Source organism: Poecilia latipinna, unplaced genomic scaffold, assembly GCF_001443285.1.
Source record: "Poecilia latipinna isolate Pla-1442-1.1 unplaced genomic scaffold, P_latipinna-1.0 Scaffold42, whole genome shotgun sequence".
Lineage (NCBI taxonomy): Eukaryota > Metazoa > Chordata > Actinopteri > Cyprinodontiformes > Poeciliidae > Poecilia > Poecilia latipinna.
Genome location: NW_015112658.1, coordinates 867,413 through 882,793, shown reverse-complemented (window position 1 = coordinate 882,793; position 15,381 = coordinate 867,413). Strand labels below are relative to the sequence as shown.

At 38.2% G+C, this 15,381-nt stretch overlaps 3 protein-coding genes and 1 long non-coding RNA gene across 5 annotated transcripts; 2 read left to right on the top strand and 2 right to left on the bottom strand.

The window, feature by feature from the left end:
* Positions 1-917: 917 nt before the first annotated feature.
* On the bottom strand, positions 918-8,225 carry LOC106957351 (uncharacterized). The gene is made up of 2 exons (XR_001426935.1): positions 8,139-8,225; positions 918-1,351 (listed from the first exon to the last, which is right to left on the bottom strand). It is a non-coding gene; the product is annotated as an uncharacterized LOC106957351 (long non-coding RNA).
* fahd1 (fumarylacetoacetate hydrolase domain containing 1) lies at positions 3,851-5,066 on the bottom strand. The gene has a single exon (XM_015048646.1). The coding sequence runs from the start codon at positions 4,834-4,836 to the stop codon at positions 4,174-4,176; it is 663 nt and encodes a 220-aa protein (XP_014904132.1). The 5' UTR covers positions 4,837-5,066; the 3' UTR covers positions 3,851-4,173.
* LOC106957330 (hydroxyacylglutathione hydrolase, mitochondrial-like) lies at positions 5,920-10,254 on the top strand. 2 transcript variants are annotated; one of them, XM_015048639.1, is made up of 9 exons: positions 5,920-6,000; positions 6,502-6,686; positions 7,971-8,035; positions 8,170-8,287; positions 8,391-8,499; positions 8,582-8,685; positions 9,097-9,198; positions 9,314-9,393; positions 9,511-10,254. In XM_015048639.1, the coding sequence occupies exons 2-9, from the start codon at positions 6,582-6,584 to the stop codon at positions 9,608-9,610; spliced, it is 783 nt and encodes a 260-aa protein (XP_014904125.1). In that variant the 5' UTR covers positions 5,920-6,000; positions 6,502-6,581; the 3' UTR covers positions 9,611-10,254. The 2 variants fall into 2 exon arrangements, with proteins under 2 accessions (XP_014904125.1, XP_014904117.1); XM_015048631.1 differs by having other exon boundaries at positions 5,946-6,102.
* A 991-nt stretch (positions 10,255-11,245) lies between these two features.
* Positions 11,246-15,271, top strand: hagh (hydroxyacylglutathione hydrolase). Its single transcript, XM_015048618.1, has 8 exons — positions 11,246-11,630; positions 11,863-11,927; positions 12,377-12,494; positions 12,575-12,683; positions 12,819-12,922; positions 13,276-13,377; positions 13,741-13,820; positions 14,057-15,271. The coding sequence occupies exons 1-8, from the start codon at positions 11,526-11,528 to the stop codon at positions 14,244-14,246; spliced, it is 873 nt and encodes a 290-aa protein (XP_014904104.1). The 5' UTR covers positions 11,246-11,525; the 3' UTR covers positions 14,247-15,271.
* Positions 15,272-15,381: the final 110 nt, after the last annotated feature.

Below are 15,381 nucleotides of genomic sequence, written 5' to 3'. Positions count from 1 at the left end.
GAAGGTCCTGGGTTCAATTCCCAGCCCAGGGTCTTTCTGTAGGGAGTTTGCATGTTCTCCCTGTGCATGCATGGGTTCTATCCAGGTACTCCAGCTTCCTCCCACAGGTGAATTGGTCTCTCTCCAAATTCTCCTTTGGTGTATATGGTTGTTCATCCTGTCTCTGTGTTGCCCTGGCAACCTGTCCAGGCTGTACCCAGCCTCTCATCCAGAACATTTGCTGGAGATAGGTACCAGCAAAATTCTGGCAACCACAGCTGATGTTTTATTTTTTATTTTGTTATGTGGGAAGTCAGAGTTCAGGGGAAGATGGAGCTGAATGTGGGACAATACTGGAGGAAAACTTCTTAACAACAGCAAAAGCAGGACAACAAACCCCAAAACAACGAGAGCTCAAATGGAATGGCTTAAATCGTGTGCGATCAAGTCAGAGCTCGAACATAAATCCAACCAAGCATCAGCGGTAAGACCTGAAAACTCATGTTTACTAACGCTCTCCATCTAATCACCCTGAACCTGAGCTGTTTAAAAGGGAAGGATGGGTCAATCTCGTCTGAAAGACATGTGGCTGCAAGAATGTGGCTCCTCAAAGTGCTGACTCACAGAGGCTGAATGTGAAGGCAAAACACAGTTTTCAGTGCTTTTACTGACACTAAAACACATTAAAGTTTACTGCTGTAACATGAAAAGGAAAGAAAAAGTTCAAAGGGGTATGAATAGTTTTGCGAGGCACAACATAAACTGGATCATCGGGCAAAAACTGTCAGTCTTCAGATGTTTGAAGGAGGTAGTGACATAAGTTAGCAGACATGAAGTTGTAATAGTGAACAGTGGTTCTAATTTCCAACCTGGGTTTTTTTTTTTTTTTAATGTTTGTGGAATGACGCAGCGTGAAAAATTTCAAAGGATGTGGATATTTTTTTTATTTTCTGCAAAGAATGGTAATTATGCATGAATATCAGTTACAGCCTGTCAAAATTTCAGGATACATTAGAAGAAAACAGTGGGCATGTGGTTAACGTGCTGCAATAACACATTTACGGTCCTGACATGCAAGATAGCCCTTCTGCGTGTGTGCAAAATAACAAATTAAGCCAATTTGCTAAACCCTGTGAGCGTGATTCCCTGTGATGTCTCATGTCCTCTCTGACTCAGAGCCTCCTAAACTTCTGAGTGTTGGTGGTTGTGTCCTCAGAATAGCCACGCCACAGACCCGTCTGGTGGCATTCGGAGCAGCACGCAAAGCCAGGCATCACAAATTGCCATTCCGAAAATGCAGACAGACAAGATGCAGACTGCCAGACAGCAAAGCACTTTGATTCTTCCTTCCAGTGGGGGGAGAGGCCTTCTTCTGCAAAAGAACGGACAGTGTCAAGTGTCATTAATGGATTTATTTTAATCGTTTAAGTTCACATAAGGTAACATTGAATTTCGTCAAAATAACATTAAGTCGTGCGTCTTTGTCAGGGTTTTTGAGCTTATATTAGACGAATAATGGAACATTTTACTTTTGAGGAGAATTGATCCATGTTCCATTTATTATTAATCGAAGGCGACTCTAAACAGACGCGTGTTTGGCCTTAGTGTTTGTTGGCCTCACTTTGCTGTTTTCTGGAAGTTTGATCCAGATTATTGGAGCATAAAACCTAAAATCTGCTTCTTAATGATTGGTTCTGATTCTGGGGATGCCCCGTCTTATATTATAAATAAAATGCGCGTTTCAGATCATTTCAGATCATGTCCCGATATATTGCTCTATTTATGATCTATTGTAGGGAAGGGAAACGGTTTAAGAGTTACATTGTTGATAACTATGTAGTAGTCATGTGTAGTTAAATCCTCTTTAACTTTCGCTTAGTTTTTTTTTTTTTACTTATAGGAATATTTATATATTTACTGTTTTATATTTACATAAGTTTAAGCCATAAGTTTATTTATATTCATAATATTTATGGATTGTATTTATATTAATATTTATTTATTGTTATGGTACTATATCTATATTTTGTTTCTTCAAATGAATTATTTTTTTTTCTTTATTTTAATATTAATTGTATTTAGTTTTTATGGAAGGTATACTTTTTCAGGTATTAAAATAATTCATTTATTTATTTTTTTTACCTCTGTTAAAACCCTGTCTTGGGATTGTTTGATCCTCAACAATAACTCATGCAGGGACACGGTACCAAAGCTACGCTGACAGGTGTGTGAAAATGTCCTCTAATGTCTTCATTCCCCTGGCAGCGCCACGGTTTGGCTCTGCTTTCTCCAGGCTGACGTCACCGTTGGCTTGTGTGAGATCGGAAACCTGTGGTCTCCGTGTAATCCAGGCTGCCCTCAGAAGAGTCAAATATACCTTTTTGGGCCGGGGCTTGATGACAACATCCCCGGTTAATGTGGTGAGCGTTAAATCAGAGCCGGGCTCTGGCTTTGAAGCCTTTGTTAATAGCCGGGAGAAGGTAATACCTGCAGTCACACAAAAGAAGAGGAGTTGTATGATTCATATCTCATAAAAGACAACATCTGCTGTGAACATAAGTGACACAAAGCTCCACTCTTACTCTGTGGTGGGGGGGGAAACTGGTCTGTGGATATGCTTCCCAGCTCCCAGCTCTTATTAAATTTTGTGATAAATGTTGGAATGACGGACACATGTGTTCCCCGACGAGGTGAGTCTTCCAGACAACATGCCCTACAGGTGAGGCATGATGATGTTTTCTGACTCGGGTTACAGCAAAGGAGCCTGGGACAGGTTCATAGAGACTTTGTTTGATGTTGAAAAGAGAGAAGCCCGTGGGAGAACAGCGCCCGAACCTGGGAAAGCTGCTAAAAGGCACCTCTCAACAATGTGGTTATGTTATGTTAGAGGCACACATCAATATTGCTATTTAAGCACTGAGGCGTTGCTGGTAATTTGTTACGTGTTGGCATTGTTTTTCTCACTTTGAGCAGAGGGTTGAGTGTGATTTAATCCAACCGCTGCAGGAAAGCTGATCTCAGCAAATCCAGAATACAGTAAAAACTTTTCCAACCTTAACCACAAGCAAAGAGGGTAATTTCCTAACAGGTGTCCTTAAAACAACAACAACAACAACAACAACAAAAATCCTTTACCTATACAGCCATTTTACAAAAATGAAGATGAAAGCCAAACAGAAATTTCTGGAAATGCAGTGAGGGTTTGATTTTGTTAGTTGGCTCACTTGCAAAGAAACAAAAACAAGCATTTACCAAGGATTAACCAAAGATCTGAAAAAAGTACATTTCATAGAAGTTCAAATTGATTTGAATGCCACTTAGTGAAAGAGGGTGATTGATTCCCAACAAAACATGGGTTAGCACTTGGCTTTGAGGATTTTTTTTTAATTGGCAAGCGTAGCAGTAAGATGTTTTTATAGTTGGTCACCAGGTTTGCACACATCAGGAATTTTGGCCCACTCCTTTATCCATCCTGTAATCCTTCATGGGTTTTGGCAGCAGTTTGGCACCTCGGAGCCTCAGCTCTCACTACGCATGTACTGTAAGAATGAAATCTGGAGACTGTCCATACTTTACTAACATCTTTAGCCACAATTTTGTCGCTTTAAAGGTGAATTTTGCCACTTCTCTTAAAATCTTTGTCTGATAGTAGGATTAGAAAGCTGGACAGAGTGTCAGTCTTAATTAATTTTAACTGTAAAAATGAGCACATTTTATATTTTCTAGAAATGTAGCATCAAATTAGTTGGAGGAATGGAAATGTATCGAAGTGACTTAAAGGAATACCTAAAATAATTTCATGCCACAAAAATCAACATTTTTTAAAATTAAAAAAAGAAAACAATCTTAGAATCAGAAAAGGAATCACGTGTACAAAAAAAAGAATTTTACTTATAGTTAAATTTCAGATATTTAATCTTTAAAGCACTTTATCAAAGTATTTGTCAACATTTTTAAATCCCTGCTGATACATCTTCCATTAAAAGATTTTTATATCCATGACGCAGATTTGGGTTCAGTTAACAATACAAAATAATAGAAAATAATAAGAGTCAGGCTTAGATTACCCTGATCACGCAGCCACCTCTAAATCAATCAAATCCCGATTAGGGAAAAATAATCATAGGTAGGGTTAGTGCTGCTCAGTGCTGCCATCTGCTGGTTTCTCTCAGTCAGCTTGTGCATTTCTTCCTCCTAGTGGTCCGGTCTCTCCACTTTGAAATTCATAGTAACTACGTCCTCGATGCCAGCCTGCAGCTCATCGTGCTCCTGCACGGCGGAGACCCCTTTAGGGGTCCCGGTCAGGATGAGATCCCCCTCTTCCAGGCTGATGAATTCGCTGATGTAGCTGATCAGATAGGGGACCGAGAAGATCATCTGCGAGGTGCAGCCGCTCTGCCGAAGCTGGTCGTTCACCTTCAGCCAGAGCTTGACGTTCCCCGGGTCGGGGATGCGATCTTTAGGGATGAAGTCGCTGACAGGGCAGGAGGTGTTGAAGGCCTTGGCCAGGGTCCAGGGCAGACCCTTGGACTTACACTCGTCCTGGATGTCCCGGGCTGTCATGTCCAAGCACAGCGCGTACCCCGCTACGTGCTCCATGGCGGCTGACTGGGGAATGGCTGTACCCCCTTTGCCGATGACCACCCCTAACTCCACCTCGTGGTGCAGGTTGCTGCTGTACAGAGGCACCAGGATGGGGGAGCCCTCTCTCACATACGCAGATGGCGGTTTCAGGAACAGGACAGGCTCTCTAGGAATGGCGTTTTTAAGCTCTTTCGCGTGGTCTGCGTAGTTTCTCCCCACGCAAATTATCTTCCGTCCCCATTCCCAGAACCGAGAAATATTCCGCACTGCCATCGTGGGCAAACTTTAGCTTAGTGAGTGTAGTTTGTGGCGCTACGAGCAGGTCAGCTCTGGAAACTTTGACCGACCTTAAATAAAGCCATAGACATAGAGGAATGAGATGCCGCTCTGGCCTCGTTTACCCGAGCAGACGATGCTTCAGCACGTCCGCCATATTACCAGTGGCATGTTTGCCTTTGAAAGAGAATTTCAGTTCATTCAGTAAATTCAATAATCCACCCATCTGTTATCTATGTCTGTACAAGGTTGGGTACACACTGGAAAGGTCCCCAGTACATTGCAGGTCAACACAAGACACACGCATATATGGACTGAGAGGATCATATTATCCAAAGAGAATATAGAGAACAGGCCAGGACTTGAACCCAAAATCTTCTTGTTTCAAGACAGCGATGCTAGCTATTAAACCATGCAGCCCAAATTCAATAATATATGCACACTATCTGGAAATCAAAATAATTTGTTTATGAAAATACACTATCCATCCATTTCTCCTCACATCTATTCTCTCTGCATCAGTCAATTTATATATTTGTGAATCGGTTTTTTCTGTCTATTCATCTATATCTACATCATTTTCTACCCCCTTTTATCCATACAGGGTTATTTTGAGTTATGGTACATTTACAAACAATTTTAAGGTGATTAGAATAAATAAATAAATCAGTAAGATAAAATAAAAAAGATTCAATGAAATGAAAATGAACAAATTAAACTGAATATAACAAAAACAAGTACACTGACACAAATATTACATAATAATAAAAACATAAGTTTAGGACTTATTGGGTTAACTCTGACACTCACAATATGGCGGCGACGTCTCAGCCAGGAGATTATGCAGCGTCTAACGCGCCTGTATCTATGCCAAAGAACTTGATAATCAACCTACGGCAAGCCAGAGGAAACCTATAAATAAATAAAACTTGAGATCGAAACCATTAATTTTCACATTTGATCTGTTTATCACGTAAATGTTTGTCACATAAATGTTTGTCACGCAAACAAAATAAATGGCAAGTGTTGATCAAATGCATACGTATTGACTGATTACCATTATTTAAACAAAATGCCTTCAAGATTTGATTGGTAATGTCTAGGGAGGATGGCGTTGATAAGAAGGCGGAGGCGGAACTGAACCAAAACCAAACTTTTCTGGTTAGTTCAGCCGTGATAAGGTTGCAGTAACTGTAATGTTAATCAAGTCACTTGTGGGGAGTGCCTGCACTCTGATAGGAGCAGCTACAGCGTTAAAGTTTGGTATGTCCGAAATGTTTTACAGTTGGCTAACATGTTAGCCTGATTAAGTTCGATGTCACGTACTTATATGTTGGTATTGTGTTTACGTTTGTGTCCCCAGTGAGGCGAGTGAATACAGCTGGCCTGTTTTTGTATTGTTGCTGTTACCATGCTTATTTATAAAATCGGATATAATAAAGTTGTAACTGATGTTCAAATATTAACTGAAAAAACAAAACAAAAACAAAACCCGATTGTGTTAAAGCTAACGTTTAATTTTAGGGTCGTCAACGCGCCGTCCGTATGCTTTTACTCTTAATAGCATAAAACGTTTTAATGAGCAAACTGCGGTCACAATAATAGGTATAAAGTGAACCTCAGAGTGTTTCTATCAACACATGTTTGTGTCCTTCCATGAAGCATCTGTGGAAGTGAAAGCCCAGACAGCCGCTCTCCTTCACAGCACGGTGAGGAAATCCCACCTGGTCCAACAAGCCAACATGAGGGTCGAACTTCTGCCAGCGCTCAGTGACAACTACATGTATCTGCTGATCGATGAAGAGTCAAAAGAAGCTGCCATTGTTGATCCAGTGGAGCCAATAAAGGTCTGTACTTATGATGGCAAATTAAATGCGTAGGTAAAGTTTTTGTATAGCAGCATACGCTGGTTTTATGTTGGTTTTGCATACCTTGTCTTTGAAAATCCATTTTATTTATAGTATTAGTAGATTTCTGTTGGAACTCGAGAACTTCTTCTCTCGTGGTGAATCAAACATGAGATGGGAATTTCTGCAACTTGCGAAACTGAAGGGATTTTGAGAGGATGACTCAGTCAGTCAAGTGATTGGAGTAAAAACGGCAACTGCAGACTCATTGATATGAACACATCTGCTTCAAAACGCATTTTAAATTTGACCTTGGAACACTTTTATTTTGGGGACAAAAGAATGAACAGAAAATGAATGGAAAAGCATCCAAAGTCCAAAGAGAAAGTTTGAACTAACTTCAGATAACTTGGAGAACCATTAATCACCCTGACCACCAGCTGCAGATATGTTGATTTAATACCTAGTTTTAGATTAACTTAAGAAGCGAGTGTGCATGGCTGTTTGCCTTGTGCCTTTCTGTTTGTCCTGTGACGTTCTCCACCTCTCACCCTATGACAACACAGACAGACTCTAGACCCAGCCCTCTTCCACCCTACAGCAGATGAGGCAGTAGAAATTGGTAGATGATAAATAAGTAAGATTTTGTTTTTCTTGGCTGAGAGTGTTCAACTCTGTTTTTTTTTTTTTTTTATGTGTCTTTCCTTAAACACTACTGCTTTAAGGACTGAATTAATGTCAGTGTATATTATTTTTATTATACACACTATTATATTAGTGTTATATTATATTTTTATTATAGCACACTAACCTCAGTGCTATAATTTTTATTTTTATTTTCTTGCGATTTAACAGACCATTAACAGGCCTGTTAATAGACCAATCATATGGTATGGATTTTATTTTTTCAGTCTCTTATTTTTCAGGGGTTTTTTTTTTCGTTTTTTTTTTTTTTTTTTTAGATGTGTTAAACAAGGGGGATGCTGGATATTTAGGACTGGAGATGGTCATTCCCGGCCTATGCAGTGTATAATGTAAAGACCTCGTATTCTCAGTATTTTTGAAGACATTCAAGGCTCTATTGACACAAACTCCTTTTACTTAAAATCTTCTTCACAGCAGGTGACTCGACCTGACACGCAAAGCCTCCACCATCAGTCTCTCCTTGCTTGATTCACAGCACGAATGAATCCCATTTTAGCTCTCACCAGTCGTTTTTGCACCACTAACATAGCCTTACTCTCTAACATAACATGACATCAGTTCTTTTTCTGCCTTCATCAGGTTGTGGAAGCAGTCAGAAAGCACGGCGTTAAACTCACAACCGTTCTGACCACCCATCACCACTGGTATGCTTCGTATTAACGTTTAGCATTAACGACTTTAACCCAGATGCAAACATGTACCGGCCTCGCACAGTTCAGGCTTTATCCATCCATACATGTTTTATACCTGCAGCGCGCCTCTTCTTCTGCTCTTGCAGGGATCACGCAGGTGGAAATGAGAAGATGGTGAAGCTGATGCCAGGGCTGAAGGTCTACGGAGGAGATGACAGAGTTGATGCGATAACGAAGAAAGTTTCCCACTCAAATACCTTCAAGGTAAGAGTGTAGCATTGTTCTTTCCTTATTATAATACTACAGTAAGCTCTGCCCGGCTAAAGAGCTCACCTTTTTATTTATTTATTTTTATTTTTTTTAAAAGCTTGGATCACTCAGTGTGAAATGCCTGTTCACACCCTGTCACACAACCGGCCACATCTGTTACTATGTGACTAAAGAAAGCAGCTCTGAGCCACCTGCTGTTTTCACAGGTTTGCAAATGCTATGACCCTTCTCACGTGTTCTGTTTAAATGCAATGTAAGTTGCATCTCTCTCCTTTTTTCTACATGCAGGTGACACGTTGTTTGTGGCCGGCTGTGGTAAATTCTTCGAGGGTACGGCAGAGCAGATGTACAAAGCCTTGATAGAAATCCTGGGACGTCTTCCTCCCGAAACGGTAAATGTAGCACCATGTGAATCAAATATTTGTGTATTTACTTGGGATTTTATATGATAACCTGACGCAAAGTAGTTGTTCATAACTGTGGAACTAAAATAAAAAAATAATGCACTATTTTTAAAAGTTTATGTTAGAAATTGTAATTACAAAAACAAATCTGAATCTGAAAAACAGATCCCATCTGTTTTTTTGCAATTATCATGCATATACATGATAATTGCACACTGTTGTATTTTAAAACATAAATTTGTTGATTTTTTTTTCCCCCCCATAGAATCTTCAAAAGTAGAATAATTGAAGCAATAAAAGATCATAATCTGTTGTTTTTTTGTGTGTGTGTTTACAACATAACCTGATAGTTTCTAGTTGTTATCACAGGAGGAACCTAACTTCTGTTTTTCTTTACAGCGTGTTTATTGTGGCCATGAGTACACGGTCAGCAATCTGAAATTTGCACGCCATGTTGAACCGCAAAATGAAGTCATTCAGAAGAAGCTTGCATGGGCAAAGGTACTGGACTTTTGTGCCATTGCTTCAATCAGATGTCTAAAAAAAAATCCAAATCTTTGTAAAGATTAAGAGCTTGTGTGTTTGCTTTTTTGTTTTTTTTTGTTTTTTTTTGCAGGAGAAGTGCAGCGATGGAGAGCCAACTATCCCGTCCACTTTGGCAGATGAATTTACATTTAATCCCTTTATGAGAGTGAAGTATGTGCAGCCTGACTGGGCACTTGTTTAATTAGAGGATTGGAGTTTATTTAAAACTAAATAAAGAGGGTTTTTTTTTTTCCAAACTCACTCATTCATTTTGATGTTTTGTTTTAGAGAGAAATCTGTTCAAGACCACGTGAAGCAGACCGATCCCATTGAAACCATGAGAAGCCTTCGGAAAGAAAAAGACAACTTCCGCGTCCCGAAGGAGTGAAGTCCACTGTGTTCCTGTTTTTACCCCCTTAAAGCACTGCAAGTTCTACATTATTTTAAAGAATAACTACAACTCAACCTCAACGTCATTTAAAATAGATCCTTTACATTTACCCCTTGCTGAATGTACCCAGTTATACCGCTATAGACTCAGATGTATGAAATAACTAGATGTTCTCATCCTGTTTTATGAGGTTTGTTTGGCTGATAGTGATGGGACTGGTTTGAAGAATATATGGCTTTAAGAGATGAATTTTCTGTAATTTGTAAATGCTTAAAAAGATATTAATATATTGATGTACTAACAGTTTTCATTCAGTGTTTAAATTTGCCCATTTCATGTAAGGAACAATCAGCCATATGTGTACATGGTTTCTGTAAGTGAATATCATATTAAGTAATAATCTCATTTAAGATCAACATTGTTTTACTCTGATTGCCTTTGTGTTGGTTCTACATTTGCTTAAAGTCTCATTTGCGTAAAATGCAGCAGAACTTATACTTAATTTCTCGTTTTAATTTGAGTGGTTGGTGTCAGCATTACCGATTAGCTATCCTGGATGTTTGTAAAGCACAATCTAAAAAGAGCACGGCATGATGTTCTTTGGAACAAGCAATAAAACACATCTCTTGGAAGAAAGTCAATGGAAGGATGTTTTTTGATGCGTCAGAAATCTTTTTTTTATGAGACAAGGTACTTCTTTGGTATCTTGTGTGCATGTATCTGTGTGGTGAGAAATGTCTCATAGTTGCAAGGAAACAAATAGAATTGAACTTTTTTTTTTCACCCTTTTTACTCTTCAACTTGATTGCAGGTGTTCTGAAAATCTGGCTTACCCGTCAATTCAGCATACCGATGTTACGTTACTGCTTACTCAGCAGATTTCTTATGAATCCGTCAGACCTGTAGAAGTTTCATTTTGTGTGTTTTATTTCTCAGAAGTTTACGATAAATTTTATGTAATTAAGTTAATCAAACATATTAACATAAATGTGTAATGAACAATTTTCAATTTATAGGTAGACCTTGTCTATTAAGACAAATAGAAAAAGTTTCATGCAAAAAAAAAACCTTCAACTGTTCTAAAAAAAAAATAACTTTAAAACAGGTGAATTTGACCCACAACATAAAAGGAGGGTGAAATATACTGATTCCAAGAGCATAAATGTTTATTTTGTTTGTTTTTTGTAAATTTAAAATCAAGATCTAGTACTGAATAAATCCCAATAGGTGTTTACCTGTGTGATTCTATTTTATTACACGTAACTTGATAAACTTGTAAACTAAATATGATTCAAGCAATGCATACCTAATTCTAAGTTAAACTACTAAGATATGTTGTGCGGCTGATCTTCCCATTTGTAAAAACAGAGATGTTATGCTTTTTAATGCATTTATTTTTCATCAATTTTTGTTAAACTGAGGTGGCTGATTATGATTTGGGCCTCATACAGCCTTAAGCTCTGACTGACATCATGTGAATAGAAATTATACTACTTATTAAAGCCCAAAATAAACACTCAGCAATAATTCAAGCTGATATGCAGTGAATATTTCTGTGATTTTTACCAAATTATGTATTCCTCTTAACGGTTGGATTTGTCTGACTCGATTAAAATGTCTGCGTTATGACGTTTCACGCAATGGCTTTATTAGGTCACGACAACTTCCTGGTCTGAATGCAAAACTGAGCTTTAATAACTTTGCTTTTTGTTAGTCGATGCGCTTTCATGAAATTATTGTCAGACAAGCTACAGAAAGCTTTTAACCTAGTTAATAACCTAGCTGGGTTTATAAAGTGTGGCATAGAGTGTGGATTGGTTTACAACCAATTAGCACAGATACTACAGGAGGTGTGTGCTGTGGTTTGTGGAAGCGTCGCGTGCCAGGGTGCGTGCATGCGCGCGTGAGAGCCATGAAGGTGAAGGTGATCTCCATCCTGGAGGACAACTACATGTACCTGGTGATAGAGGAGCAGAGCAAGCAGGCCATAGCCGTGGACCCCGCTGTACCTCACCGGGTGAGACGTGAAAGGGTGGAAGATAAAATAATGGCACTTTTACAAAAATTGTATTCAATTTTTTAACTGGGAAAATTGTATCCATAGGAACACATTGAAGTGACATATTTAAAAATAAATAAAAAATTAAAAGCCAACTATAACAAAAATATTATACTGCATTTTTTTTTTAATCATTCTATTTGTGTTTCTTTAACGTAATGGCTAACTGGTTTTTCTTTATTTTTGACAGCTGCTGGAAATTGTCAAAAGAGAAGGCTTGTTTCTCATTGCTGTTCTCACAACGCATTATCACTGGTAAGATTAGCATATGGATCCAAACAAACTACACATATTCAGTCGGTTATCATTTTAATTCGACAAATTATCTATTTTATTCAAGTGTGATTAGCTATGAGCCATAGCTCATATAAAATTTGATGAGCTGATTAGCTGTAGCTACATACCTACATTATCTTATTAAGAGTAGTTAGTGGTGCTTATAGTGTAGGAACAATATTCAGAAATATTTGTAAGACATAGTTGCTTTCTGACAGTGCTCATGCACAGATGTTACTCTCCAGTCTAGTTCACACCAGTCACTTAAGTGCTGTCTGCACTTAAGTGACTGGTGCAGAATAACTTTTATGTCATTCCCTAGAAACAGTATGATGGAAAATGTCAGCAGATTTGAAGCCATAACTTTCTAAACCTCAGTATACCCTAGTTCGGGTAATGGTTTTCTTTGATTTCGTTTGTGCTTACAGGGACCACGCTCGTGGAAATGAGGCTCTGGTGAATGAGGTTCCTGGCCTCAAGGTTTATGGGGCGGATGATCGAATCAAGGGGCTCACAGATAAAGTCACAGACTCTCAGGAACTGAAGGTAAAGGGATGTAATCTTTGACACTAAAAAAATTTACCAGTCAGGGTTGCAGTTTATGACGATATTTTCTCCATTTGCAGTTTAACTCTATCAATGTGAAGTGCCTGTTCACTCCTTGCCACACCTCTGGTGATATGTGCTACTACGTCTGGGAGGATGAATGCACAGACGCGCCCGCTGTGTTCACAGGTCCTTGTCTGCTCACGTAAAGGGCTGAATTACCAGCTGAATCTCTCATTCCTTGCATTAAGAAATTATGCTGGTTTTGTTTAATGTGAAGGGAGGGGCACCATAGTTCTCCGTCGTCTCTCTTTTGGGTTTCAGGGGACACGTTGTTTATTGGTGGATGTGGGAGGTTCTTGGAGGGCACAGCAGAACAGATGCACCACAACCTCACCAAAGTGATCGCTTCCCTACCTCAAGAAACAGTGAGTTAGTCAAACAAAAAAAAAATATATTCCAACCACTTAATTTTAGGCCATTTTCGCACCAAATTACGATTGGCACACCGTCACTGTTTATTGGCATAATGATCATGGATGGTTTCAGCTGCTTGTTGAAATCCTTTTAGTTACTACTGACAGGAAGTAATGTGGAAAGCTCCAATGTCGCCAAAAGCGGCGGTGTGTCTGATATTCTCCTTTAACCACAAACATTTTTCCTAATATTCTCAAATCAGTCGGGGGAAACTTCCATGCACAACTGGCAGTGTGTTGAATTCTTGGTGCACCAAAGGAAACCTCTCCAAGAATCTGTTTAAAATATATATTTTTTAAAACAGAAAGTGTTCTGTGGACATGAGAACACTATCAAGAACCTAAAGTTTGCGCTGCTGGTGGAGCCAGAGAACGAGAAGGTTAAAGAGATGCTGAGCTGGGCCAGGGTGAGTAAAAAGCAGCAAAAAATGTTAAATAATAATACTGTTTATAATTCTTTACTTTATGTCAATTCAGATACATTTTTACAGCAGTAAAAAAACAATAATAAAAAAATTTACTTGTGTTTAGAAAAAATATGCCTCATTCATAGGTTGTCTGAATCATTTAATTGATTTTATGATCAGTAAGACATTTCATTTAACAATACTGAAGCTTTTAATGTTTATTTCCTCATAGTTGTTAAAGAACTGCTTAGTATAAATTCGATTGAATCATTTGTTAATAATCCATGACATAGTAATAGTGTGTATAATTTAACCTTTTTGTATTTATTTCTTCCATATGGATGCTTTGCTCTCCATTGCTAGGCGAGAGATGATGACGACAAACCCACTGTACCATCCACACTGCAGGAGGAGTTTGATTACAACCCTTTTCTCCGCCTCTCGTGAGTTTTTATGTGTAGCTCATATACAGTGTTTAATGGAACACGAAAGGTATGCCTAGATGAGTAATTTTTAAATGAAATTATTTAGAAACATTTCTTAAAATTGCTTTAGCTTTTAATATAAAAAGAATGTGAGCTGGAATGTTCAGTTTCTGTGTTTTTACTCTGTCCTAATTTTTTTTAAATTATTCTTATTCTTCTTATTATTATTATTATTATTATTATTATTATTGCAGGGAAAAAGCAGTGCAGAAGTTTACTGGGAAGATGGAGCCTGTAGAGGTGATGAGAGTCCTGAGAAAGGAAATGGATAAATTCAAGAAGCCCAAGGAGAGACTTCCGCCTCAAGCCATGTTGGCTTTGCAGTGGGGTCTGCTCATGAGCTCTCAGGACCGTTTAAGTCCAGTGATCAAAGACGGTGACTGAATGTTGTATCACGCTAAAGACTATGGCAGCGCTGCAGCTGTCTCTCTTAAATTAAGAGATATTAGTCGGAATATATTTTTGTTATAAATCAGCATTTTTGCACGTTTAACACAAGGTTGAGACGCAGAACTGTGCTAATTAGCTCGACCCTGTTCTGTAAATCCCTGTTTGCTTCTATGGCTCGTAATCTGTGGTCAGATCCGTTCATCCATAGCAACACTAATAAATGTAAAGTTTGAATGCGGAGTAAATGCCTAAATGTACAGGATGAGTTATTTCTATAAATGTTTTTAGGAAATTTTCAGAAGCCCAAATACTAGTTCTGATTTAATGATGCAGGACATTTTATCAGTAGAAAAGTCCTGACATTAGAGTGAAATTTAAAGCAACAAAAAAATACATGCAAATATTAAAAAACAAAAATGTCACAAGGCAATAGAATATTTACTGTAAAGTCAGCATGGGCCGATGAGATTTATGCTCTATGACATCGGTTCATAGTATTCTGACGGAAATATTTAAAACAGTTCGGATTGCTTTTAGTTAATGCAATAAAAAAAATCCTATTGCTTCTAAAAACATATAGAATGTTGATCACGAGAGTTACAGTAAATGTTATATTGGCTATTCACATTTTTGTGCATGGATAAAATACAGAAAACGCCACTGACTTTGGCAGTAAATCACAGACAAATATAATTATTGTGCAGCAATTTACAGAAGGGCCTCTAAATGTGAACTTATCTGAATTCAGATGTGAACAGCACAAACAACACTAGCTTTGTTGTGTGAGAATACTGTTTTCCAAGGTGTCCAAACTTTATCCATGTGGGGCCAAAATTGTCAAGTTAAAAGTACTCTAAAAAAAAAGTATTGTTTAAGCTGCAGAAGAAAAGTCATTGTAAATAGTTGTTTGTTTTACCTGTAGCTAAACATGCCATACTTGAATAAAATGAACAAAGACTGATTGTTGAAGAAATGCGATCTCAAAGTTGTTTCAATCTGGAAAAATAAAAAAAGAGAGCTATACTTTCCTAATTCTTTCTTCCTAATAAGACCTATATCCAATTCCTGTAACAGGAATAAGATATAGGTCACTCTTGCTCAAAAGCAGACTTGAGCAAACCTTCCCAAT